General features: G+C 43.7%; 2 protein-coding genes across 2 annotated transcripts in view; one reads left to right on the forward strand and one right to left on the reverse strand.

Annotated features, from left to right (window-relative positions):
* Positions 1-22,148, forward strand: LOC140351326 (phytanoyl-CoA hydroxylase-interacting protein-like). Its single transcript, XM_072437129.1, has 5 exons — positions 1-214; positions 12,114-12,307; positions 17,384-17,558; positions 18,603-18,720; positions 19,751-22,148. Exons 1-5 carry the CDS (start codon positions 109-111, stop codon positions 20,292-20,294), a joined length of 1,137 nt encoding a protein of 378 aa, XP_072293230.1. The 5' UTR covers positions 1-108; the 3' UTR covers positions 20,295-22,148.
* LOC140351327 (protein FAM13A-like) overlaps positions 21,012-27,410 on the reverse strand; it is a 25,305-nt gene continuing 18,906 nt past the window's right edge. Inside the window, exons 10-21 of the mRNA XM_072437130.1 lie at positions 27,234-27,285; positions 26,286-26,354; positions 25,198-25,390; positions 24,447-24,672; positions 24,162-24,294; positions 23,429-23,510; positions 23,110-23,333; positions 22,953-23,036; positions 22,764-22,868; positions 22,392-22,585; positions 22,191-22,292; positions 21,012-21,809 (exon numbers count right to left, since the gene is read on the reverse strand). Coding sequence (XP_072293231.1) covers positions 21,686-21,809; positions 22,191-22,292; positions 22,392-22,585; positions 22,764-22,868; positions 22,953-23,036; positions 23,110-23,333; positions 23,429-23,510; positions 24,162-24,294; positions 24,447-24,672; positions 25,198-25,390; positions 26,286-26,354; positions 27,234-27,285 — 1,588 coding nt within the window. The 3' untranslated portion in view covers positions 21,012-21,685. The remainder of the gene's footprint in view (positions 21,810-22,190; positions 22,293-22,391; positions 22,586-22,763; positions 22,869-22,952; positions 23,037-23,109; positions 23,334-23,428; positions 23,511-24,161; positions 24,295-24,446; positions 24,673-25,197; positions 25,391-26,285; positions 26,355-27,233; positions 27,286-27,410) is intronic.

Here is a 27,410-nt window from a genome sequence, read left to right on the forward strand (position 1 = left end):
CTGTCTGATCTCTCTCTCTCTCTGTCCACTCTCCGCACCCAGAGGACGCAGCATACTACTTCCAAAAAAGAAGAAGGCATTTACGGCTCGTCTTTTCCCCCCGCAGAGATGGAGGTCCCAGGTTTGGCGCACACCCTCAGCAGCCCGTTAAGTCCGTGCGAGGGCATGATCAAGGACCTAAGCCTGGATTCCATACAGCTTTGCGAACGAGACGGTAAGTACGGGCACATTTTAGTTTCGTTTCAGCCCGTGTGCCGTTGCCAATGCGGTGTTCACGTGTCTGGTCAGCCGCATTAGGCCGCTTTGTCCGCGTGGAGCTGCAGTCTGGAGGCTGTCATTGGCTTTGGCCGCACGTTGCACCCGTATTGTGTGCACTTGGTAGAAATAAGGGCTGGAGCGTTGCTGGTTCAGCGCGGGGACGTGAATGTTAAACGATCAAGGTGTACTATGGCGTTGCCCATTCATCATACAAGCCGCTTTTGCATACAAAATGAGCAGTCGTGGTAGAGAAACGTAAAGATGGTCTTCGATTTCAGCACCAGAGACGTGGACAGAGACCCGCTTTAACGCTGCTCAGACAGTTTCTTACATTCTTGGATTTGTGAGGAGTTTATAGCGTGATTAAAATATTGCACAGCCAGCAAAACTGACACATGATAATTCTCTGCTGACAAACTTTACCAACCTATGCCACGTCCTCACTCTAAAACACAATCTGAATGGCAATCTGAGCACAATGATGGCAGTTTTATGCTTTGGATGTAAAAAGGCAAGTCATGATGAGAGGTAGAAACATGGCTGCAGGATCCACATGTAGCAGGCAGCCTCACACACGCCCATCACTGCAATTACATGCTCCTCGTTATTCCACATCTGAGACCAGCCTCTTAATTAGTGAGCCACGCTTTAATTTATTCTCGCTGAAATGAGCCTGTCACGCCTGTTTGGGTGCAATGGACTGGTGGTGGTGGTGGTGGTGGTGGTGGTGATGTGGTGGTGCTGGAGGGGCCGGTTAGGACTGGTTGGTAGGACAGCCTATAGTCAATGGTGAGTTTTCATCAAGAGGCCAACAGTGTGGTCATTGTGTCATTGGCCTTTCAGAGGAGCAGTATTGCAATACATGTGGATAAGGTTGCTATTATGGCTGTTCAAAAGTAAAAACAAAAGAATAACAGTAAAATGCAGGTTTAAATGAGAAATAGTATGCTTTAGTTATTGGTTGGATAATAATTTCACATTTTGTTCGTTGGAAACGGCAATAATGATGTAAAACAGCGTAGTAATAGAAGGACCCTGTCTTTCCTGTTGAAAATGCAGAACTGTTAGCTCTTTATAATGGCATTTCACCATAACAAGCTGTGGACATTTATTGACTTATTGTGTTGGGAAGGTCGTACCGTTCAGAAATACTGTTAAATAAAGCACTACAGATTGTTTTTGGTATTGGTATTGACATCCCACATCCCCCTTCAAGGGTATATTGGGGCCTCAGAACTCCTGCCTTGGACAGAGTGAGTGGATACCTTTAGAGCATACTTCTTTGGAGATGGCGGGTAAATTCCTTTGCTGCTACTTTTACATCCTTGACAGACCAAATGTGTTAGTATAAAATAGGGACATTTGTGTTGGACATTGTGTGCTGCAACATCTTTGGGTGTCTTTTGTTGCCTTTATTCTATTTTTTAACAATACAATACAAATTGCTGAATGCCACTCCCCATTTCAGGCTCCTCACAACATCTTTTGATATTTTTACAGTCTTATTCTTGTAAATAGATGTCTTCAGTTCAACTCTGTGGCAGGGTCACGGCTTTGGCCTTTTTCCTGCCACAACAGGCACTTTTCTGTTTGTGGAGCGGTCACCACATCACTACAGTGTAAACAGTGCTCGTGTGTGTCTTGCAGCCGCCCACACTTGCTCTGTTTACGGAGAAACAACCCAGTGTCCACCTTTTCCACTTTACCAAGCTGTAACTGGTGGTTATTGTGTCACTGAAAGCAGATTAAATCTTTGAGCGTGGTGAAGAGCTCCTTCCGCATGTGGGCTGATGTTTACGGTCTCTGATTTAAGAGTTAAGTTTTTACAAGACTAAACAAAATACATTTAGTAGATGTACAGCAGTGTGGAATTTGATGTGCTTGTGGCTATGGTTTTGTCAACTGTTTGGTAAATATTCCACCAACGTTCAGCTTTAAATGGCAGGACAGGCAACAAAATCCAATCAAATCCAACCAAATCCAACCAATTTCAATGATGACACACTGCTTGTGCCAGTTTCAAGCCTTGATAAATTGAGAGGGCTGAATCAGCAGTGTTATTCTGTCAAATCTGTGAAAATCAGAATTGCATTCCGTTTGGGGCAAGGTCCGTTTGGATCTTAGGCCTTAAAATTATATGGTTTCGATGTAACAAACAAAGAAAAAAAGGTCTTTAATCATGGGTTTGTAATTTGTCAAGTGCAGCCAAAGCAGGTCATCTTAAATCTTTATCATCTTGAAAATTGCTTTGACTTTGACCTCCAGAAGTTGTGATGCAGAAAGAATTATGAAAAATGTTTCACACTTTTGGAACGCGTTACATTTCTGTGGCTCCATCCTTTACGGCACGCTTCTTGGAAAGCCTCCTCCTTTATCTTGTCAATGCTTATGTTTGCCTCGTATTCATTTCACATGGCTTTCTAAATTTATCTCCCAAATGCATAAATATTTAATGGGCGGCGTGAGAGGCTTACGTGCCGGTGCTGAGGCAGCAAATGGAAAAGAAGGATTTTCTGTGGGAAAGAGAGATTGCGTAAAGGGGCCGACTGCACAAAGAAGAAACGGAGATGTCCAAATCCTTTTTCAGGGTCAACAGACTGAAGTGTGGAATGGATTTTTTTAAAATATATTACTTTAGAGAAAATTCACTCAAAAAATGTAATGTTGAAATTATTCAAATATTTACATCACCTTTTCCCACGTAATTACGTTTAAAAAAGCAAAAACAACCAGATATAAACTTGACATGTAGGTGTATTTTTTGACAATATATTGAACTAAAAATACTTAATATTGCTTCTAAAAAGTACCAATTCCTATTTTTTAGCTCTTACATTGTGTCGCTGTGTCATGAGTTCGATTCCTGACTATTTACCGCATGTCCTCCCCCCTCTCTCATCCCGCATTTCATCTGTTCTGTCCAATAAAAAAACAAAAAGAAGAAAAGAATATTAATTTAGGATCAGCATTCCATTTTTAATGTAGTATGAAGTCAAATGTATGATTATTACGATAATATATATATAAATTATTCACTAAATCCTGTACAGTGCCTGATTTGTCTGCGGCTGCTAAAGCTGCCAGTAATTCTTCGTATTGTTGTGGCATAAACAGGTTCTTGGTGTTGACCTTGCTGCTGATATAATGAAGTTGGCATGATGGATGAGTGCCATTTACCCAGAGAACACCGTCTTGTTTAGCTCCTGCCTCTCTACAGCCGAAACTTCAGAATAATGTTGCCAGATCCCGTCACACAGTTCCTCTGTCAGCCTGAGGAAACGCTCCCTCTGCGTGTTGTGCTTTTCAATTACCTCATGACAAAAGCTTTGTTGCAGCGAACAAAAGACCTGTTTGGAATTAGGTACAAGTTAATAGAGGCATAAAAACATGAATTCACTTTCCACCATCGAATGCTGCAGGTGTCAATATTCCGTTGCCGTAGAGATGTCAAGGTTATTGGATTATTGTAATTGCAATTAATGAACCTAATAATGACAAATTCAACGGATTTGAATTAAATGAATTATGTAAATTCAAATAGTCATACATCTATTAGAGTTAGTAAACTGAACTGAACAAAATTATGTTAAATGATGTGGTCATCCCAAGTAAACACTGGTCTACAATTAAATAAACATGCAATTTTTTTCCAATTGCATCATAAAATGCCATGCCAACTCAATGTCCACAATTATCCAACTATTTCCAAACAATAATAAACCCATTCACATTGCACGTGTGAGTAAGCCTTGCGCAGCAGCACGTGTGACTGTTGGACTGTTGTGATGAGTCAGCTGGTCTTCAGTGTGGTCACGTGAGCAGCTGTGCCATGACTGAGCTGGCAGCGCTTGGCAGAACTGGCAAAACACTTGAATACATTAACACTTTAGTTGTTGTCATATCCACAGGATTAGAACTGATAAGGCTACACACCACGCTATCAGGAGTTTTATGCCATAAAGCAAATGTATTGTTATGAAGGAGATTGGATAAATAAAGCTCTATTAAAGACGTCATACAGCACAAAACAAGACTCTTCCTGGGGTTCAGTCACATTATTGACATAGACTAGATGGGTAGTTATGGTGGTCCGACCTGACCAGCATGTTTTAGGCGTGGAAACCAGAGCACCTGGGGGGAACCTGCACAGGCACGGGGAGAACATGCAACATGGCCTTTCTTGCTGAGAGGCAAAAGCGCTACTCACACAGCCGCTATGTCACCCATGGCAACCTAAAACCAGCTTTGAGGCCATTTTAGCCCAGATGTTGTGTGTTGTGTGTAAGTGTGTCTTTACTACCCAATAGTTATACTTGCTTAGATTTCATGAGTCAAATAACCATACGATGAAATGCGACTATGGTGCAGATGAACAGGGCTGTTTCACACCTAACTACACAGCACGGTCTAATTAGACGTGCGCAGAGGAACGAGTGGGAACAGAGTCTTCAATATTACAGTATTATAGTATTATATGGAGAAACACGGAACAACAGATTAACCATATCATCAAAATAGCATGAAATCACAAAGGTCAAATCACAAGTACATTTTTATCATATCAAGTCTAATGCATCACCATGATTGTTCTACTCAACACTCCACAGTCCTTTGCTCTCTCCTCAGAAGTCGCAGATGAACAGTGCATTGTTTATTTCTCAACCCGCTACATTCTCTTCATTCATTGGCCGTTTTTTATTTCTCTCCCAGCATGCTCTCTGTCTCACTCGGGCCTCTGCTGCTCTGATGGGAACAAAGCTGTGATTCTACCCCAGCCCCTCGAGCCCATCCACACTTCTCTGGTGTCTAACAAGTTCAGATTTAGTCGAAGGGAATAATTCTGTCTAGACACACTGTAATGATCCGCTGCAGTTGGGTTTGTCTTGCCCAAACCTTTATGAAATAATAGAAAAGCAGGAGAAATGGGAACAGATGCTACCTCAGAAAGATATTAGGTGAACCAGTGCACGCATGTTAACAAGGTTTGCATTGATCGAGCTGCATCTATTGCCTTCCTGTGGATCAGACAGCAAACTGAGGCAAAGGCCAGTAGCTCTGTTGTATATTATAGGATGGACTGGGATAACTAGATTACTCTTGTTTGTACTAAAATAGTGTTATATCATCAATACCATGATCAAGGGGACAGGACCCTTGACATATTGACTGTCAAGGCTTGTCAATGATTCTTCAATGATTCTGTTTGCCTCTTCAATGAAAATAACATGAATATCGTAGCGTGAGCTCTGTTCGTGGGTGAAAGAAAAATGTTGAATCAGGTGAAGTGCACCTGCTTTACAAACTTAACAAAGTCCTATTTACAAAAGCAAGGTTTGAGGCCTTTTTTCCAGAAGCAGAAATAAGATGGCAATGTCAGTGTTTCTATAAGAGGATAAGACGTGCTTTTGTCATCTGTCTTTACACTTGACCTTCATCCTGCGTTCTCCAAGGAAGCACAACAGCCTATTATCCAGCAGTGCTATACATGAAAATAATAAAAATGTCCCTCTTGAAGTTGTGTTCACTTACCGAGTGTGTGTGTGTGTGTGTGTGTGTGTGTGTGTGTGTGTGTGTGTGTGTGTGTGTGTGTGTGGTCATGGGTTTCAGCTGCGTCCTCTTTAAAGGTGATATTTTAGGACTTTTGCACGTTCAAAAGATAAGATATTTGGTTTTGAATTGTTAATTGCTATGGCAACGATGCTAGATTATAATCATTCTGGATCCAATGAACCAATAATTCTAACTTCTCTAAAACTGAATACAACCCCATAATTTTTACCCCTGGGAGAAATATAAATGTATTATGTCATTTTGCCATATCATTGTTTTTTTTTTTAAATCAAAAGCAAATTTGATATGATTACGTTTGTGCACTTAAGTGTGTTTAGATTTAATATTTAAAAATGAATTAGTTTAAAGTCAAGTTTTACAAATATAAATAAACATAAATACCAATATCTCTTTCTTTTCAACCTTCCATGGATTTCCTCAAAAGCCGCCGCAGCAGAGACGTCTGACATCGCAGGGACAGTTTTACAGTAAAAGCTCCATCTGCAGGTAAATGAAATGAGCTTTGGGCCAAACCGACAGCTGCATCAGCACCGCAAATCACCAACAGCTCCACGATCCATATCCTCCGGGCGCAAGACGGAGACGCTACATCGCTAATAAACAACACCGCCATTTTGAAGGAAGTTTGACCTTAAACTGAGTGGAGACAAAGTGATTAGATCTGTTCATTTTGAAGACGTCTTTTGCCCTAAAGCTTTGATAGTTGAATGTTTTTACTGTTGAGTCACATTTTCACAAGAAGAAATGCCTTAAGCTGTGCCAAAAGATGTGTTTTTGATATTTTCGAAATCGTTGGTATCTTTTGATTTGAGCCTTTTGTTAAAGCGTAAAGCTACGTACAGACCGCAGACGCCTAATCGTGCCCGACGCAGAATTTGAGCGCGTGTACATTTGAAAGGTTTACGCACCGGACGCGCGCTCTCGACGCCCCGGGCACTGTACACATGCGCGCGTACACGGCGCGCTCGAGCTCTCTGCGCACATGCGCAGTAGAGTTGTTGTCGCATGAGCAGTGGAGTTGTTGTCTGTGTGGCCTTTCATTGTGTAAAATTGCAGATATCGAGAGTGTTGTTTTCGTGTTTTTGGTTTGTTTCTGTCTCTGTTTTCCACCGTGAATACATCGGACAGCTCCTTTCTCCCACAAACAGCCACAATCAGTCTTTCGTCTGCCATTGTTGACGAGCAAGGAAAAAGTGGCGCTTCTTGGGGAATTCCACGGGGAATACCGGAAATGCGAGGGGCAATACGTACGTACGTCACTGGAGCATCAGCTCTGATTGGCTGCTGCGGCGGCTGCGGCGCATCTGCTTCAGAGACCTGAATATATCTGAACGTGTCGCGTAAGCTGCATCTGCCGCATCGGCCGCCTCATACACGCGCTCAAAGCGTCATAATAAAACGCACCAATCGCGCCGCAAAAACGAAGAAATTGCACCGCGGATAACGCACTACGCGCTCGACGCTCGGTTACTATAGACTTTGAATGCAAACTGGACGCTCCGGCCGCGGCGGTGTGGAAGCCCCTTAAGTTTTAGTTGCAGAGTTCAAGTGCAGACAGAAGCGAGAGGGGCTCTGATGGTTGAGCTGCCGGCTTAAAACTGAAGGTTGGCGCTTCGATTCCAACTCTGGTCTGTGTAGAGTAGATTTTGTCCTTGTGGTTTTGTCCTTGAGCAAGACACTTCACCAGCATGTACCGTATTTTCCGGACTACAAGTTGCACCAGCCAAATGCATAATAGAGAAGAAAAAAACATATATAAGTTGCACTGGAGTATGAAATGCAGTTGCCAATGTGAAAATAACAAATATTATCACATATAAGTCGCTCCTGAGTATAGGTATAAGTATAAATATAAGTATAAGTCACACCCTGGCCAAAACTATGAAAAAAGGTGCGACTTTTTGTTCGGAAAATACTATTATGTAATGTGCTTTTTCCCGTGACGATTGGTTCTATTGACTGATTTTAGTTTTCTCCTCGTCACATAAACACATGTTGTGGTATTAGGCTGTACTACAATAAAGTGTGACATGGTAGTGGTCAGGGAGGCAGTTGGCACAGATTGGCAGCCACATCTCAGTTGTTGCTTACTATTTCATCAGTGGTTGAAAGTAACAAAGTACAAAAAAGTACTGTACTTCTGAGTTCACACCTGAGCTTCTTTCAGCATTGAGAAATTGATTGGACAATTCTTTACTTTTTCACAGTTTTCAAAAATATAAAAAAAAAAAAACAATATTACATTACTTTTACTAAGGCTGCCCCAAATAAATTGTCTGTTTGTTGTAACCTGAGCCAACATTTTTCAGGTGGGTCGGTCGGTAGGCAAATTCTTTTATTTTATTTATTTTTTACTTTGAAGGCAAAAAAAAATATCAAAATTTTGTCATTTTTTGATTCGGAGTGACCACCAGGGGTCAGGCTTCAACAGTCAATGACGTCTCGATCAACCCGATCAGGAGACTAAATCTCACGATTTTAAGATATTTCAATCGACCTTTTGTACGCCGTTATCCTTTATTTTGGTAGCGAAGGCAAGCGGGGGAAAATGCGGGGGACACGGGCGCCGCCATGTTTGTTGTGTGTTTGTTTCAATCCCAGAATGCATTGTGTAAAACACCGTGATAGAGCGTGACATGTACTATGGACAGTTCAGTGGCGCCGACAGAGGTAAAGCAACTAGTTATATGCAATGTAATGTCACAGCCCTATTGAATGAAAGACAGGTTTACCAGCGTGATACAAATATTCGACATGGCGGTTCAGGAATGACCGATTGGTGAGTGAGCAAAATAATTGAAAAATAAAAGATTATGACGTTTTTTCAACAAAATGCTGACTATTTTTTTCAGTTGGCTACTTTCATACCGCGTCGGTCGAGTTACGGCAACACGGCAGACATTATTTTGCTCAGCCTCAGGTAGATGTTTTATGTGATCATTTTACTCCACCCCTGTATCTTTATTACTCAGAGTGAAGAAATAATGTCAAGTAAATCCAAAAAGACAAAATGCTGATGAGGTTGTTTTTGTGTGAAATGTCCTTTTTTAATCCTCTCCAAATCTTTACTACTTATAATAAAATGCCATGAAATAAGTGTCCAATCATGCGATAAGTGTCCAATCATGAGAGACTTGATCCACATCATTGACTTGAGAGAAGAGAGCTCCTTGTGCACAGTCTCCGGGGACGCACAGAGGCGCAGTGGTTGGCGCTTCTGTCTCTTGGTAGAAGGTAATAGCAGGTCTGGTCTGACTCACACACGCAGAGTGCATTTCCTTTCTGTGTTGATGTGCGTTCTCTCTCGGTTAATGTTGCTTCTTACCACTTTACAAAGCGTGACCCTGCAATTAACCTTTCACCTCAACTATCAAGCTGTAGACCTGTTGTAGACGAAAGAACGATGTCCCAAGAATAACACCACCAGCAATTACTTTCCCTGTCAATTTTACACTGATGCAACCAATAGATAAACATGTTTATTGAATAAGCTGTAAATGTGATGCATTATGGAATAAACTGCCAGTGGACTGACATTGAGGAAATGCATGGCAACTAAAGATATAAGCTGCAGCCGAAAACACATTTGACGTCACGTGACAGGCTTTGATCAGTCAGGCAGCTCAATATCAAATAGAATACAGTCCATCTTCTCTAAGACAGGGACAGCTGGACAAGAGGGGCCACTTTCACTTATTTTAATACATAATGTGTTGTTTATCTTGCTGGTCTCAGGCTAATGAAACTACGCTCGAATCTCTCTGATCTATCTATAATCAGATTTTAAATACTTCATTTCATCATCGTTGTAACATCTTCGGTAAATACAAACTGCTCAGACAATTTTATGCAAATTCAAAGCACTAAATCTAATCCAAGAACTCTAAGCAGACTACTTCAAAGTTGTTTGTCTTGTTGTCATGGAATGCATCTATTCTCCTGCTGCTCTTGAACTGTGCGACATTGTGGCACATATAAATCTTCTCTAATCTTATCTTGGATTCAAAATGACTTATAATGCTGCTCCACCTCTATTGAAAGAAATGGTTCAACGTTGCTGTGAACAAAATACTCAATACTCTCTAGTCCACTGCAGCAGAAAAGGCACAATCCTGAAAAGATCTTCTGCTTTTCATTCGAAACTCGAAAAAGCTCATCGTAGAAAATCAGTGCAACTATATTATATTTGAACTAGTGACATTTTATTGTGGATTTTACTGAGCTCTAGTAAATCATTTGCTAGGTTAGTTATAGTTGTAATAATGTGCACTTTATCTTCGACTGTTCTCGTGCCCTGTTGAAGGATGTGTATGTTTTATCACTATTACTAGAATAAAGGCTTTTTAACTTGCCTGGCGCCTTGTTTTTTGTTGTTTGACTTTCTACTTTTGACAACTTTTACTTTACTGTGTACTTTTTGATCTCTGCAACACTGGCCCACTATTCAACTCCAAACTCAATTATAACAATATGATTTCAACTGTGTGCATTTAACTGTATGCTATGGTTTTAACTGTCCATTACGTTACATTTGTGTTACCGTGTAGGTCATATATTTTATGGTCGTAAGGTGACCTTGAGTGCCCAGAAAGGTGCTTTTTCAAAACAGTGTTTTGAAAAAGGATGGAGGCTGAATAATTACACACACAATCTATAACAGAAAGCATTTACTGAGAAAGCTTATGTTCTGTCACTTTAACATTCACCAGTGAAAATGCAACTTCCCAGGATGCATCTCTGGAAATAGAACTTAATGATGAATGTTTAGTATGTCGACAGAGGTTAGAACTGTGTCTCCTTTTTCAACGAACCCATTAAAATCCACACCAAAGGCAAAAACCTCAATTAGACAGCGAAAAGCGTGTCCGTTATCTCCTCCAGTCCTGACCAAACCACTGCAGTGTTCGAGAGCGGCGAGACAGACGAGACCAGAGTGCATATGCCATCCCAATTATGAGATTAGTCTTTCATCTGCTCCCTCTCAGCTGATGAATGCAAAAAGAGGCTCTGCTGCCATTGTCCAGCCCTGTGCGCAGCCAATCCCAGCTTCTGCAATACTCTGGAATTCCACAATCACGCGTTTTACCCACTCACGCGTCCCAAACACCAGACTGCGTACAGAAATGCATTGTTGCTGTGCCAATAGGGGCGGAGCTTATACTACTCATGTGGACTCTGTATTCGTCCTAATTGTACAAAGCTGGTGTTATTGAAGCATGTTTTGACATTTACATCAGGGCATTTGTGCATCGCTATGGTTGCTGTGTTATTTAGTGTACTTCGGGTTACAAATGAGAGTCAACATTTGGAAATATTTAATGACTCAAGTGCACTGGAGCAGATCTTGAAGGTGCGCGTGGAAAAGCTGATGTGTTGCTATGGTTACGTATAGAGGTATAGTGAGGCCAGTGCTTTGTCAGAGGGATATAGTGATTGGTTGCTGCACTGTAAGAGCCAGATAAGCGCTGTGCTGTGTGTAGAATTATAAGAGGCAGCAGGAAGAGCAGCAGCAGGAACAGCAGAATAAAAGGGGTTTGGAGCAGACAAGAGGGGATCCTGAGGGACCCGCTAATGCAGGAAGTGAGGATTAACTGGACCCATTTGTTGTGATAGTTCATAATCCGCTAATGGCTACTCCATGGAGCTGCGTTGTTGTAAATAGCATGTACCAGGTATTCAGGTATATGTGTCATGTGTGCAATGTATTGAAATGCAGCGTTGTTGTCATTGAAAGTGTGATTTACACATATTATATTTGCATTGCCTTATATAATATTTGTAAATCTTTCTTTCTACACATATGATATTACCTATTTTTATTTAGACAATGTCACAAACATATCCCAGTCAACACTTCATTGTGGGGCCTGTGTGGGTTTGTCCATGGGTTTGTTTTCCCACATACAATCAAAGTGTTTGTTTTTTTTGCTCTGTATGGGTTTTTATGGACTTTTTGGACTCTATGGGGCACAATTGGCCAAAACAATCAATACACAACCTGCCTGTTTGAATTATTTTGCTTCTGCTTCTGCTGCTTGTGCCTCAATGTACTGCAGTGTATGACCAGTTATCCCACTTTAAATACATGCTTGCAACTGCCTTTGCTACTTTGTAATTTTAACATGTATTAGTTGATGTATGTTATTTTTTAGTTCTTTGTTTGATTTGTTGCACTTTTTCCACGTTACAACATGTACAGGAGGCAACAGATAACCTCTTGTCTAATTGTGACTTATTATACTGTTGCTCCTCCTAATCGTCGTTCTTTTTCTTTTGTGCCACAGGAAAGTCCCAGGACGGCAGTATCTCGGAGATGGAGGAGCTCCCTGTCCCTCAGAACATTAAGATCAGTAACATCACCTGTGACTCCTTCAAAATCTGCTGGGACATGGAAGCACGCGGCAAAGAGCGCATCACGCACTACTTCATCGACCTCAACAAGAAGGAGAACAAGAACTCCAACAAGTTCAAACACAAGGTACACACTGCCACTCGATCCAAGCACCCTGAGTCTGCCCCTCAACAAGGCTTTACTGAGGTCAAGAGGTCGCAGAAACACGATAATAGTTATATAGATATACATTTATGTCACTGAAGTACCTTGACACAATATTTAAGTTCCAGCCAGTTGTCATAGAAAAAACAGGCTCGATACACTATTTTGACTAGAATCAGAATATTATATAGAGCCTACTCTGTCATCCAAATGTTCAAAATTCAGGAAAGGAGGCAAAAGTAAAATATCAGTAATACAAGGTTATAAGTCGAAAGAATAAGCAACAATTATTCAGTTGGTTTGTTTTTCTGTTATAATTTTCTGCCCCAAATTGTGTTTGAGCTTTTTTGTCCAGTAAAACCTAAAATAATGCATTCTGAGTTCGTAAAATTTTAAAAGTAATCATAATCTCCCCATGTCTGTGTGGCTCTCATTTGACAAAACCACCCTTTTAAAAAATATTTTGTGATATTCTGAGGTTAATCCCACTGAAATCACATTATGCTCCACTTCAATCTTGCCTTCCTTCTTGAATATAGAATGTTTTCTATAAGCAGCTGCAGCAGTTGAATAATGCATTCATCTATAGATTGAGGAAAATGTATATTCTTGTAGTAACAGTTAATAGTAGTAAGTCGAAACCAAATATATTTCTGAGAACACCTATTTTTAATTTGACTTGGTTATTTGAGTAGACTACATTTTCCATCTCCACCCGTTACTAGCATCACCATAGTAACTACACAAGGCACCTTCTCTCTCTTAAGTGAATAGTGGATAATTCACTGCTTCTTATTTCATCAGCCTCTCGGTGCTCCATTGTGGCTTTTTGGCTTATTACAGGTGACCTCTCACCTTGCCTAGCAACCGACCCCAGCGCACAGCCAAAATCAAAGGCTACGAAACAGCCGAAACCTTCTGAGACCCCACAGCGCTGTAGGCACCCACACTTTAGTCACCAAGGACACTCTGCGGAGTCGTTTCATGCTCTCTCACACAAATTCCTCAAAATTACAACTGAAGCTCACATTGTATATTTACTAGAAGAGAAGCACCTCTCCTTGAACCGACACCTTAACGCGGTGGAGGGCTTTGAGTGCCCGAATGATCCCGGGAGCTATTTTGTCCGGGGCTTCATGCCCCTGGTAGGGTCTCCCAAGGCAAACAGGTCCTAGGTGACGGGTCAGACAAAGATCGGTTCAGAAGCCTCTTATGACGACGACACGAACAAGGCCGTTTACGTCGCCCGGATCGGCGTCACCGGGGCCCCATCCTGGAGCCAGGCCTGGGATGGGTGCTCCATGGCGAGCGCCTGGTGGCCGGGTCTTACCCCACGGGGCCCGGCCGGGTACAGCCCGAAAGAGCGACGTGGGGCCGCCCTTCCGTGGGCCCACCACCCGCAGGAGGATCCATAAGGGGCCGGTGCAGAGAGATCTGGGCGGCAGTCGACGGCAGGGGCCTCGGCGACCAGATCTCCAGACACAGAGACTAACTCTGGGGACATGGAATGTCACCTCGCTGGGGGGGAAAGAGCCTGAGCTTGTGCGGGAGGTTGAGCGATACCGACTAGATATAGCCGGCCTCACCTCCACGCACAGTTTGGGCTCTGGAACCCATCTCCTTGAGAGGGGCTGGACACTCCACTTCTCTGATGTTGCCCGCGGGGAGAGGCGGCGGGCTGGTGTGGGCTTGCTGATAGCCCCTCAGCTCAGCCGCCACGTGTTGGAGTTTACCCCGGTGAACGAGAGGGTCGCGTCCCTCCGCCTTCGGGTGGGGGACAGGTCTCTCACTGTTGTGGCGGCCTACGGGCCGAACAGCAGTGCAGAGTACCCGGCCTTCTTGGAGTCCTTGGGAGGGGTACTGGACAGTGCACCGACCGGGGACTCCGTTGTTCTACTGGGGGACTTCAACGCCCACGTGGGCAATGACAGTGACACCTGGAGAGGGGTGATCGGGAAGAACGGCTTCCCCGATCTGAACCCGAGCGGTGTTCAGTTATTGGACTTCTGTGCTAGCCACGGATTGTCCATAACGAACACCATGTTCAAGCACAAGGGTGTCCATCAGTGCACATGGCACCAGGACACCCTAGGACGGAGGTCAATGATCGACTTTGTTGTCGTGTCATCAGACCTCCGGCCGCGTGTCTTGGACACTCGGGTGAAGAGAGGGGCAGAGTTGTCAACCGATCACCACCTGGTGGTGAGTTGGATCCGCTGGCGGAGGAGGAAGCCGGACAGACTTGGCAGACCCAAGCGCATTGTGAGGGTCTGTTGGGAACGTCTAGTGGAGCCCTCTGTCAGTAGGGTATTCAACTCGCACCTCCGGGAGAGCTTCTCCCATGTCCCGGGGGAGGTTGGGGACATTGAGTCCGAGTGGACCATGTTCTCCGCCTCCATTGTTGATGCGGCTGCTCGGAGTTGTGGTCGCAAGGTCTCCGGTGCCTGTCGTGGCGGCAACCCCCGAACCCGGTGGTGGACACCGGAAGTAAGGGATGCCGTCAGACTGAAGAAGGAGGCCTATCAGGCCACTCTGGCTTGTAGGTCTCCGGAGGTCATCGACGGGTATCGGCAGGCCAAGCGAGCCGCGGCTCGTGCTGTCGCAGAGGCAAAAACCCGGGCCTGGGAGGAGTTCGGGGAGGCCATGGAGGAGGACTATCGGTCGGCACCAAAGAAATTCTGGCAAACCGTCCGGCGCCTCAGGAGGGGGAAGCAGTGTCTCACCAACACCGTTTACGGTGCGGGTGGAGGCCTGCTGACCTCAACTGGGGATGTCGTCGGACGGTGGAAGGAATACTTTGAGGATCTCCTTAATCCCTCAGTCACGTCTTCCGAAGAGGAAGTAGAGACCGGGGACTGGCTCATCCATCACCCGAGCTGAAGTCACTGAGGTTGTTCGCAAACTCCTCGGTGGCAGGGCTCCGGGGGTGGATGAGATCCGCCCTGAGTACCTAAAGTATCTGGATGTTGTAGGACTGTCTTGGTTGACACGTCTCTACAACATCGCGTGGCGTTCGGGGACCGTGCCTCTGGACTGGCAGACCGGGGTGGTGGTCCCTCTGTTCAAGAAGGGGGACCGGAGGGTGTGTTCCAACTACAGAGGGATCACACTCTTCAGCCTCCCGGGTAAGGTCTATTCCAAGGTACTGGAGAGGAGAATCCGACCGATAGTCGAACCTCGGATTCAGGAGGAGCAGAGTGGTTTTTGTCCCGGTCGTGGAACACTGGACCAGCTCTATACCCTCCATCGGGTGCTCGAGGGCTCATGGGAGTTTGCCCAACCAGTCCACATGTGCTTTGTGGATCTGGAGAAGGCTTTCGACCGTGTCCCTCGGGGTGTCCTTTGGGGGGTGCTCCGGGAGTACGGGGTCCGGGGCCCTTTGCTCAGGGCTGTCCGGTCCCTGTATGACCGGAGCAGGAGCTGTGTTCGCATTGCCGGCAGTAAGTCAGACCTATTCCCAGTGCATGTTGGACTCCGCCAGGGCTGCCCTTTGTCACCGGTTCTGTTAATAATTTTTATGGACAGAATTTCTAGGCGCAGTCAGGGGTCGGAGGGTGTCCGGTTTGGGGACCACAGGATCTCATCTCTGCTGTTTGCAGACGATGTTGTCCTGATGGCTCCATCAAACCCGGACCTGCAACATGCACTGGGACGGTTTGCAGCCGAGTGTGAAGCGGCTGGGATGAGAATCAGCACCTCCAAATCCGAGGCCATGGTTCTCGACCGGAAAAAGGTGGCTTGCCCTCTTCAGGTGGGTGGGGTGTCCTTGCCCCAAGTGGAGGAGTTCAAGTATCTCGGGGTCTTGTTCACGAGTGAGGGAAGGATGGAGCGTGAGATCGACAGGCGGATCGGTGCAGCGGCTGCAGTGATGCAGTCGCTGCATCGGACCGTTGTGGTAAAGAGGGAGCTGAGCCGAAAGACAAAGCTCTCTATTTACCGGTCGGTCTACGTTCCTACCCTCACCTATGGTCATGAGCTTTGGGTAGTGACCGAAAGAACAAGATCGCGGATACAAGCGGTCGAAATGAGTTTCCTCCGCCGTGTGGCTGGGCGCTCCCTTAGAGATAAGGTGAGGAGCTCGGCCACACGGGGGGAGCTCGGAGTAGAGCCGCTGCTCCTCCACGTCGAGAGGAGCCAGCTGAGGTGGCTCGGGCATCTGTTTCGGATGCCTTCTGGGCGCCTCCCTCGGGAAGTGTTTCAGGCATGTCCCACCGGGAAGAGGCCCCGGGGAAGACCCAGGACACGCTGGAGAGACTATGTCTCTCGGCTGGCCTGGGAACGCCTCGGGATCCCCCCGGAGGAGTTAGAGGAAGTGTCTGGGGAGAAGGAAGTCTGGGAGTCCCTGCTCAGACTGCTGCCCCCGCGACCTGGCCCCGGATAAAGCGGCAGAAGATGGATGGATGGATGGATAGAAGAGAAGCGGCGTTAGGTAATCTGCAGAGTCTGGAGACGGTCAGTCTGAGGGAAAGCGCTCGGACCTGGTCATGTGATCACTCACTGGACCAGGCTGAACTGAAGGTGGTGTCAGGTTAACGTCATAATTGTGCTATGGCATCTGTGCTGTGGAAAAATCTACCTGAGACATTTCTTCTATTCAGTTTCAGTTTACAGTTTAGAGGGAAAATCGTTTATCTTTTGAACATTGAATTTGGCAACCGTGCTAATTTTCCTCACTTTGGGTCTCTCTCTCACTGGATTAATTTATAAATGCTGCGTTAAAAACATGTTTGTATTTGATCCAATAACATGCACATTTTGAATTAGATTAATAAAGTCTTAAACGCTGAATGTGAAGTGTGATGTTTTAACACTTGGTTTGAATGAAAGGATATTTGGATGTATTATAATCGTCGTGGTAACCAGCTCAGGGACTGCAGATGGAAACTAGCTTTGGCTGAATCTAGTGTAAAACTTTGAACCTTGTTACCAGGTAAACCAAATCATGAATTAGTATTTTTGACCCTATCTCGAAATAGTGCACAAACTTAAAAAATATAAATAAATAAATCCTTTACACAATCCATGCTCTTTTCTAATAACTTCTTGTTGTTTTCCCAGGATGTCCCGACCAAGCTGGTGGCCAAGGCCGTGCCCCTGCCCATGACGGTGAGGGGCCACTGGTTCCTGAGTCCGCGCACAGAATACACGGTGGCCGTCCAGACCGCATCCAAACAAACGGACGGGGACTATGCAGTGTCTGAGTGGAGCGAGATCATCGAGTTCTGCACCGGCGGTAATGCAGTCTCACACCACCTGGAACGACACATGCCAAAGTGCAAACGGGGCTAATATAGATTCTGTGGCGGAAGATTGATGGAGATGGAGGGATGGAGGAAGGAGGAGGAGGGGAAGAAAATAAGGTGTTATAAGAGCGATGTAGAGGTCAGTAGGTTTGAATTCAGGCGACCGGCTTTAGAGGGGGAGGGGAGGTACAGGCCGCTACAGTGGAAATAAGGAGGTTGAGCGATGAATAGGTACAATATTTCATGCATTATTTGTCAGTTAGTTTGTTACTTTATTGCCCCCACAGGGAAACTTGTCTCCACAGTTGTATCTGCAATACTGCTTCAATAAAAACAGATGCCCAAAACAAAAAGGAAACATATCTAACAATCATCTGTGGTTTTCCAGAAGTCGGCCTTATCACATTCAAAGACTTGGCATGAATGGAAATAGGACGAGAGGCTGATGAAGATGAAAGTGCGTTGAAAAATTCAGCGAATCTTTATTTCCTCTACAAATCATTCTGGTACTGCACAGTCATGATGAGGTCCTTTAAGGATATGCAGCGCACTGACTTCAATGGCTCTTACAAAGGCTTAACAGCACTCAGTTGTTCAACCGTTTTTTTGTGTGTGAAGTATTTTGCCATAGATTAGCAAACGCCATGCATTTTTTAAATATAGGTTAAATCCAATGTTTAGAAGTAGGATGACAGATGGCCGTGTTGGCATATTGACAGCTGGAGTCAGATGAGAGTCACTTATTACACAAAAAGGACCCTCGCTCAAAACATTGCAGAGTTGTATGTGTTTTTATTAATTTTATCAAGCAGATGAAAAATAGACTTGTGATCTCGGAATAACAGCATTAAGTTAAACTGTGAGTGTGGATTTCCAGTGTTAATAGCATTCTCTGCTAGGTTTTACCCACACAGAAATCATTGCCACTCCCTGTATGTTGCAGCATTTATGTATTGTACCTATTCAAAAACAGATTCAGTTTTGTGTTTTATAAATGCATTTTTAATTTCTCCTCTGGTGTTGTCCTTTTGCAGACTATTCCACAGTGCATCTAAACCAGCTTCAAGAGAAAGCAGAGGCCATCGCCGGACGCATGCTGACTTTCTCTGTCTTCTACAGAAACCAGAACAAAGAATACTTTGACCACTGCCGGTACACCATTATTATGATTATTATGATTCCAAAATGGTTTATTAGGATAAGAAACAAGGTGAGATTGTGTTGTCTTTGAAGATAAATTATAAAAAAAGACAAAAAACCTTTATAAAAACAGGGAAAAAATCAAATGCTATTATCTGCATCCAGCATAAAATATCAGTCTACATTGTATTAATTATCGTGAAGGTCAAAACTGGTGTAAAAATCTGACAGTTCTTTTATGGAGTGGAGCCGAAGACAAAATGCACTGGCTGGAGCTGTTTTGGTGTTGCTACTGTTGTTGTGTGTGTGTGAGTTTTGTTGTAAGGCCAAAAAAAAGGCCCACATCTCTTTGTTGGAGCGTTCAGCATGACCTCATGTGGATTAACTTTGCTGAGCGCTTATAATGGCCCTTATGTGTTAAACTGCACCATCGTGTGGCCACTTAGAGTACTGACCTCACTCTAATCAACAAGTGGTTTGACCTGCGGGGAGGTGACTGTTGCCACTATGACAACAACACTGCATCAGTTTTTACAATGCAGCTCATTGTACATTTAATGCTCATTAGTTTAGTTGTGTCCTCAAGAGGAGCATAACACTGTTATTGCTGTCTTAATTCAATTTGTCTTCTGAGATTCAGTTAGGATTTTCTTTTTTTTAAGATTTTCTGGCCCATAGGCTTTATTATACAGGAGAGGACAGTTTGAAATGCGAGATGAGAGAGAAGGGAGGACATGCAGTGCAGCCGACACAGTGCGGCCAGCTGCACTTGGAACCTGGCATATGTGTGCTGTGACTTAACCACTCGACCACCGGGCAACACCCAGTTCTAATGTCCTAATGCATTTACTATGATCAAGCATTCTGATTGGTTTATTATTTCTTCTTGAGTGGCTCCATGCACGTGTGTCTGCAGTTTTGTGTTCAGTAAATTGCTTCTATAGTCAAGTAATTCATTTAGTATGTTATTTCTTCATTGTGTTGCATAATCTTGCATGTCACCAAAACAGAGCCGTTTGAAAACTAATCTGTTTTGTTTCAGAGATGCGCAGGAGAACCGCATGCTCCCATCAGTGAAGGACAACAGTGGCAGTCATGGCTCCCCCATCAGCGGGAAACTAGAGGGCCTCTACTTCTGCTGTAACACAGAGTTCAACACGGGCAAACCCCCCCAGGACTCTCCCTACGGGCGACATCGCTTTGAGGTGCGAGCAGATGCCCTGTTCAACTCAGACACGAGCCTGTACTTTGGGGACCTCTACTGCATGTACACGGCCTACCACTACGTCATTCTGGTCCTGGCGCCCAAAGGATCTCAAGGGGATGAATTCTGTAAGGAGAGGCTCCCCGCTCTGGATATCACCAACAACCGATTCCTGACATGCAAACAGAGTGAGGCAGGGGACGGGCGGCTGGTGTTCCACCACGCCCAGGACGTCATCCTGGAGGTCATCTACACCGAGCCTGTGGACCTGTCGCTGGGGAAGGTGGGCGAGATCAGTGGGCACCAGCTCATGAGCCTGTCCACAATAAACGCCAAGAAAGACCCCAGCTGCAAGACATGCAACATCAGTGTGGGCCGCTAAGAAGAAGAAGAAGAAGAAGAAGAAGAAGAAGAGAAACAGGAGCAGGGATGGACCAGACAACAACTGGCCTGAGGACACAAAGTCCACAAACTGAAAAAGCAGAACAATGCATGAAGCAGCAGATCTCGTAGGAGCCTAGACATAATGGACTTCATTCCCAGAGGAATAACACAAAAACTGGTTGAAAAGATGACCCAGTCGCAAAGCAAACCCACAGTAAATGCATTTATAAGACCACAAAGCATAAAATAAACCCTGGATCCTCAAAAGTATTAATCTAACCCTTTAAACATACTAACAAACAGCAGCTGCTTCTGCCACTTCTACAATTTCATATGAAATACTTGCTAACTTCTTTCTTAATTATGAACCTTTTTTTTTCTTCATGAATTCAAATAATATAAGTTGAGGGTCTCCAAACCGTGTGGACACTTTTCAAACCTAATTTACATCTAATTTCGAGCATACACTTTGGGACTGCAGCATCAGTCATCTTATTTCATACCAAAGGTGTCAAAAAAAGAAACGGAAAAGAGGAATAGTTTTACTGCAGCCTGGCAAATATGTTCTGACGTCTGTTGACCAATGTGACCTATTCATCAAGTCGTTGACCTTTAAGCATGACGCAGTTTTGTGCCGCATGAAGAAGGCTGTCAGTACCTCTGCCACGCATTTGTTTTTCTGCTGTAAACCGAGAAAGTAGAACCATATACTGTGTTTAGCAGAATAAATGTGAAAATATATTTATTTTTATCAATATATATAGATAAATATATAAAAAGAAAAATATATAAACCAGAAGTGCACAATGTCAAAGGTCTTCGACAATGTCATTTAGAAGGAAGTGATCAGGACTAAACACATTATAGTCAGTTTAGCTTGACATGCTAATGCTAATGTTCACATACTACAACATGAGCAGTAATATTCCCAGAGCATAGCAGTTATACTAATTCCTAATGCATATCATAGCACAACAGAGGACTAAACTACTAACTGACATGCACAATGCCACCAGATTGTCTCCTTTATCATACAAACAAAGATTCTTGCCGCAAAAGCACTTATCAAAAATGCAGTTTCCCCTATTACATCTTGAATTTAAAAAAAAAATGCAAAGTGCCATAATATAGAAAACATTGTAAAAAGATTAAAGGTAATGTTTGTCACTTAGAGTTAGAGTAATCTCGGACACTGCTGTGCTACTACAGTCATAACACTTGCTACAGGCAGTTTAAGGTCGGGTCATGAAGGATGTTGGTATGTTTGGGACTAAAGCTCTTCGGCAGCCCACCACTCATTCATCATTGTTCTTCATTTTTATATAAAGTGCGTTGAAGCATGGCATGAAAATACTGGACTGTGTAGATTTGAGTCCCACTGTGAGAAACTCAGCTGTTGGTTGAGTCCTGGTGTTTACTGAGCAGGGCCTCCAGGAGGCGCAGCTTTGCTTTGAGGTTCTTGTACTGGCAGTACTCCTCTGCCATAGGTCCACGGTCCTCCTTTTGACAAGCCCTGTCCAAACAAGAGGAACATCAGAGTCAAAAGAACCGGCCGCAGCTTCCACAAACCATGGATAGTCTCTCCTATGTTGCCTTACTCAGATAGCTTTTACAGTGTGTATTGTAACCAGAGTTTGGAGGACTAACATGAAGAGTACAAAGAAAGTGTACAGTTCAGATCTGTCTTTTTCCTGAGCTCTCTGCTTCATTAATGTCAAGTGTGTGTGTATTACACTGATGTATCATTACAATGGGATTTTTTGGTGGATGTCTTTTGTTTTTCACATGGCATTGTTGCAAACCAAACATTTCAAGGTTTAATAAAATAGACAATAAACTTTGAAAAAGATGGGCTCTAGTTGTTGCATGTGATTTGTTCATATACTAGGATTACCTTCCAGTTTGTAAGTAAAAGCGGTCCTCAAACTCGCACAGTTTATGGTGCAACTGTCGCTTCTCAGTTCTGGCCATCCTCAGGTGGTCCAACAGCTCTGGTCTAGATATCAACACACACAAACAAAGAACACAATAAACAAACAAGGAGAATTAGGACACGGCATGAGCCCGATTAGTCGACGTAATCCCTCAAGCACACCTGGATGCTTCATGGAGTGTTGCCACGGTGATGATCTGAGGCTGGTATGCTTGATCCAAAGGAGACACCAGTGGAGTTTCACACAACTCCATAAGAGACTTGTCTGAAGAGAAGGAGAGAGGTTCAACCCAGTGAGGCGGTGGGCGTGTGCTTGTGGGTTTGGGACTCTCCTCATCCGAGCCTTCCTCTTCATCCTGTCACCACAAATATAGCACTTCACAGATTGACACAGGCAGCTCAACAGCAAAGTAAAAAAACAACACCTCTGAAAGCCTTTGTTGATGTAGTATCCAGAAAAGGCCACCAGAGGGCAGAAGAGACAAATAGCTCTTCTCATCATTTTAAAAGAACACATGATTTCTCTGAACTTACAATAGTTGTGATCACAGTTGAGGTAGAGGAGGAATTCAGGAGCTGTTTGACGACACGGTATCGGTCATAGAAAGGCTTCATCAGAGTCCGCTCTTGTCTGGTGCTCTACAGACAGATATATAATGCTTTTTGTTAATGTAAATAATAATACAGTAGGACCAATTTCAGCAATTCTACAATATCACTCACCGGTCGCCCATGCAGATCTTCATAGTACAGCAAGCACTTTTGCAAGCATGTCTTTTCCAGGGTAATTTGGAAATGGGACATCTCCTACACAACAGAGAGTAATGAAATGTATTTATTTATTGATCAGGATGCAATCATGTTATGTGCTTTTACAAACCTTCAGGCTGTCCGGCAGTTCCAGCTCTCTCCTCCTTTCCTTGAGTCTGTTGGTGATGACGTTGGCTGTTTCCTCCACATTAGGTTTTGTGTTGCCATAATTTTTAAGCAGCTGAAGCTCCAACCCTGCCAATGCTGCTCCCCTGTGGTCATGACTGGCTTTGCACGACTGATGCAGTTTGTTTACTTCTCCTTGTCCTTTTATTGACTGTTTTAGTTTAAGCTCTGGGATAAGAACGCATTAATATAGATTTTTAATAATCACAATTTAAGTAAGTTGACATTCAAACGTTTTTTTTCACCGCAATGTTGTGTCGTACCTTTGAGCTGTTTGCGAGACTTGATCAACTCCTTCATAAGCCTGGCAACCTCTGGGTTTGCTGTTTTGTCGTTATGAGCTGGCTGAAATGAAGCAAAAAGCAATAATCACGGTTAAAGTCTGGGGTTAGTGAAAATAACATTGTCAGGACGTTCTTTCTCTGCTTTACACATATGAATGCTACAAAATAAAGTAATATAATAGTTGATACCAGTAGTAGGGTAATCGAAATACTACAAAGTATTCAAGGCGCAAACAGAACAAATTTAACCTTGATAAAACTGGAATATGACGAGTATTTCATGTCAACATCAGCCGTACCCTTATTGTGCACAAACCTACTCAAATAACAGACAGTGAGTCATGCAGAAAGTCAACTGACAAGAGATTTCCAGGAAGGGCAAACAGCTTTATAAGTTATTATTGCAGGTGTACGGCTACAAAACACAATCTGACTTTACTAACACATATTAAAAACGCAAGAAGAAAGCAACTCGTCCTCTGTTTATCATGGCACAAGGAAATATTCAGTGTTAATGAGTCATGTTTGGTGTTGTCCAGAGGAGGGAGTCATCTCAGTTTAGTGATAACACAAATGTGACTCAGTCTGTAGGCTGATTACCCCATTCATCTAAAGCACTCCTGACCTTCTTAAATCTGTGTCAAGGCGGTCCGCTCCGCTGCAATTACGACGTGAGCGCAACAGCAAACAAATGATGATAATTTGCCCGCACCTTGTAGTGTCTCTCCTGTTCAAAGCGTTCCTCAAAACGCCTGATCCTTTTCCTCAGGTAATGAATGTGTCTGTTAAGCAATGTGACGGACGGATCTCGTTCCTCCGACCCTGCTCGGACATTGCTGCGCGCCCTGCAGACACAAACGCACTTTAAAGCACAAACGACATTTAAAAGCGGCCCTTAAGGATATAGTGAGCTGGCACGTGCACAAAGCAAGAACAAGCCTTGAGGAGACGGTTTCAGAATCCCAAAATAGCATAGGTGCGAGGACGTGTTGCTTACATGCGTACTTCCTGTGTGCACGGCGGAGAGGGGGCCGTGTCGGGGTCCAGGTTGTACCGCAGACTGTGGCTGATGCTGGGGCAGCGTGGGGAGGGCACCGGGCAGTCGCTGTTGGTGATGTGAGAGAGAAGAGGGCTGATGTCTGCGGCAGAGGGAGACGTGGACTTTTCCTCTGATAAAGTGTAGAGGGAACTGGACTCTGATGAGGATGGAGAGGTGGGGTTTTCTGAATGAGAGAGGATAAAACAGATCAGCTTTTGCGTTGTTTTTCCATCAAAATGTATTTCATTTACTTAAATATTGATGACCTTCCAAACCCACATGCTACACATACCATATTTGGCCAATGACGACACGCACCGGTTAACATTGACATTGTGAATCATTTTGAGCTGTCCATTTGCACAATAAGGTTAGTGTTTTACTCCCCTATTCCACATAATGTTGTATGGATCAGGATGTCATAATTATTCAGTCACAGAATAATCATAAGAACTAAAATAATCATAATTGTGAGACTTTTAGAAGCAAAAATAAGTCATTTCAATTCTATCTATTGAAGTACTGTTTTATCCAACTTTATTATATCACATAAACATAACTTTGTCATTCAGAACGTTTGATTTCATAAAGCCACTGGGAATGAAAGAAAGTTGTAATCGCTCATAATTACACAATTGTGATGTTTCTTTTCACAATAATCCTAACACCTATGTATGGATTGACAAAAATATTTGAACTTCTGTCTCACCTGGCTGTGCAGATCTGACTGTATTATGGTCTAATGATGGAGGTAAGTGGAGAAACAGGGAGTGGTAGATGTTCTTCTCCTCGCAGGTGACAGGCGCTTGCTGAGCAGATGGACCATTTGGAGCTCGGGGGTCGGCTGCCGATGGCGAGAGTCCAAACTCATCATCTAGGCCCTGGAGCTTTAGGGACGGCCCCTGGAAGCAGAAGCAGAACATGTCTTCGGGGGTGGAAGCAAGGTCGAAGAGACTGAAGTACTCTTTAAATGTCTTTGGGAGGAATCCTCAAACCCAGAATAGCATTTTGGGTAAAGGTATGTCCTTCACAAGCAGGAAATTCATCCAAAACTTCAAATCAGGAGTTCTGAATTCCATAAAGTCAGCATCAAATGTTTAATCCAACGTTGGCAGCGCACAAAAGTCTCCTGTAAACTATATCGTCGATCCTTGTCTTCCTGCTGTGTGCGTACGTTGGAGTTCCTAAATCCACATGGCATTCCTTGGGTTTCTGCGGCCGAACTGCCTCCACATGGATTATTTATCTTGTGTGGAAGGAAGGGGGCGGTGGGAATGCCGCTCAGTGCCGGTGCGTGTGCAGTGGGTGTGTATGAAGATAGAGAAAGAGGATGCTGCTGTATGTGACGAGGCGTTTCCAGGGCAACGTTATCAGCCTAAGCAAAGAAGGCGCAGAGTCAAGCGGTTCCTCTGTTTGTTGTCAGTGACTAGTACTGCTTATGTGGGTGGATAACACAGCATTGTGACGTCAATTGTCATTTTATTTGTCTCTTCTGCCTCGGGCGTGAAAGAAGAGGAGTTTGCAGTTTCAGATGTGTTTTTAATTTCAAACAACTTCCCTTTTTCGCAGGTTTTGTTCATCGATAAAAACAGCTCTTTGTGCGTCATCGAGGAGCTCAAGAGGCGAGTCAGGAGCGGAGGTTCTGTTAATAAGGCTTTAAACGCCCACAGACAATCTCACACAGCTCGAAAGCACGTTAAAGGTGAGCTTGGGAACATCCACAAGGCATCACAGCTACAGTTGTCATAGCGACGGTCATATTTAAGTGCTAATTCTATGTGGTGATTGCAAACTTACGTCACAGCGGTTCCTGCCTCTGCAATTGATGTGTCCGTCAAGACAATTGCAGCCTCCATCTCGGCTCCTCTGAAAAGAAAAGCCCTACTTAAATACAATCGTTTAAAGACGGTCATAGTTTGGAGAAAGTAGGTCACAATGACACAAAGAGGAGGATGGAAATCTACCCAAAACAGATAGAGGGATAGGAAATATACGCAAAGGTTTGTTGTGGAATCTAAATCATTTGACAGTGAATCCAAAAGTATGAATAAAACAGTCAATGTGTGTGTTTATGTCATAGGATTTGATATATGATCAAAAAAATATTACATAGTTTGATTAGATGTAAATATTGCAGGAAGGAAAAACTAATAAACCGCTATGAACATGATCATAGTTAAGATTTTACATAAAATGTTGCATATTTTTCCCCAATTTGATCATTATGGTGACATTTATAATGTTACTTCCTGGTTAGACATGAGTAGCAGATGTGATATGGCTGTAGAGGTAATTCCAGGGACTTAATCCATATAAATAACATTAGTGATGATCTGACAGAAAATAATACCTGTCAGTCGTGTGAAAACTTTCTCTGTATTTTGGATGTTGCTTATTGAAGACATAGGCAAAGGGATTCTGCTTTAGAACTCTGCTTTACTTGACATTTTCTTCACAAACTGCAACTTGTCTGATGTAAAACTATAATAAATATTTACCACAGGGACTATATCTCGCCAAACAAAGTAAACATTGGTAAGACAACCTGTCACATGCACTTTTAAAAGATCCAAGAATGTTCTGATGTCATACTAATGCAACTTATTTAAGGGTTTTGAATGGGAAAACATCCTCCAATATCACCTATAAACAGGAAGCTGAATCCCGACTTCAGTGGCCCCTCAAACAGTATTAATGACACAAGAGCAGTTCAGATTTAAAAGAAGGTCCTCGCAGCATAATTACCCCTGAGCTTCGACATGTCTCACTTTTCTTCTTTTCCGTGAAGAAATGGGGACTGGAAAACACCACAAATGCAGCGCGACAAATCATGAACACACTGACGTAAAATAAAATCATTTAGCGTGCATCAAACGGTACGTGGGAGTATTGTACTGTAAGAGAACTCAGTCATCTTGTTAC

Source organism: Eucyclogobius newberryi, unplaced genomic scaffold (genome assembly GCF_026437365.1).
Source record: "Eucyclogobius newberryi isolate DKJ021-1_F unplaced genomic scaffold, fEucNew1.0.hap1 SCAF_8, whole genome shotgun sequence".
In the NCBI taxonomy this organism is placed as follows: domain Eukaryota; kingdom Metazoa; phylum Chordata; class Actinopteri; order Gobiiformes; family Gobiidae; genus Eucyclogobius; species Eucyclogobius newberryi.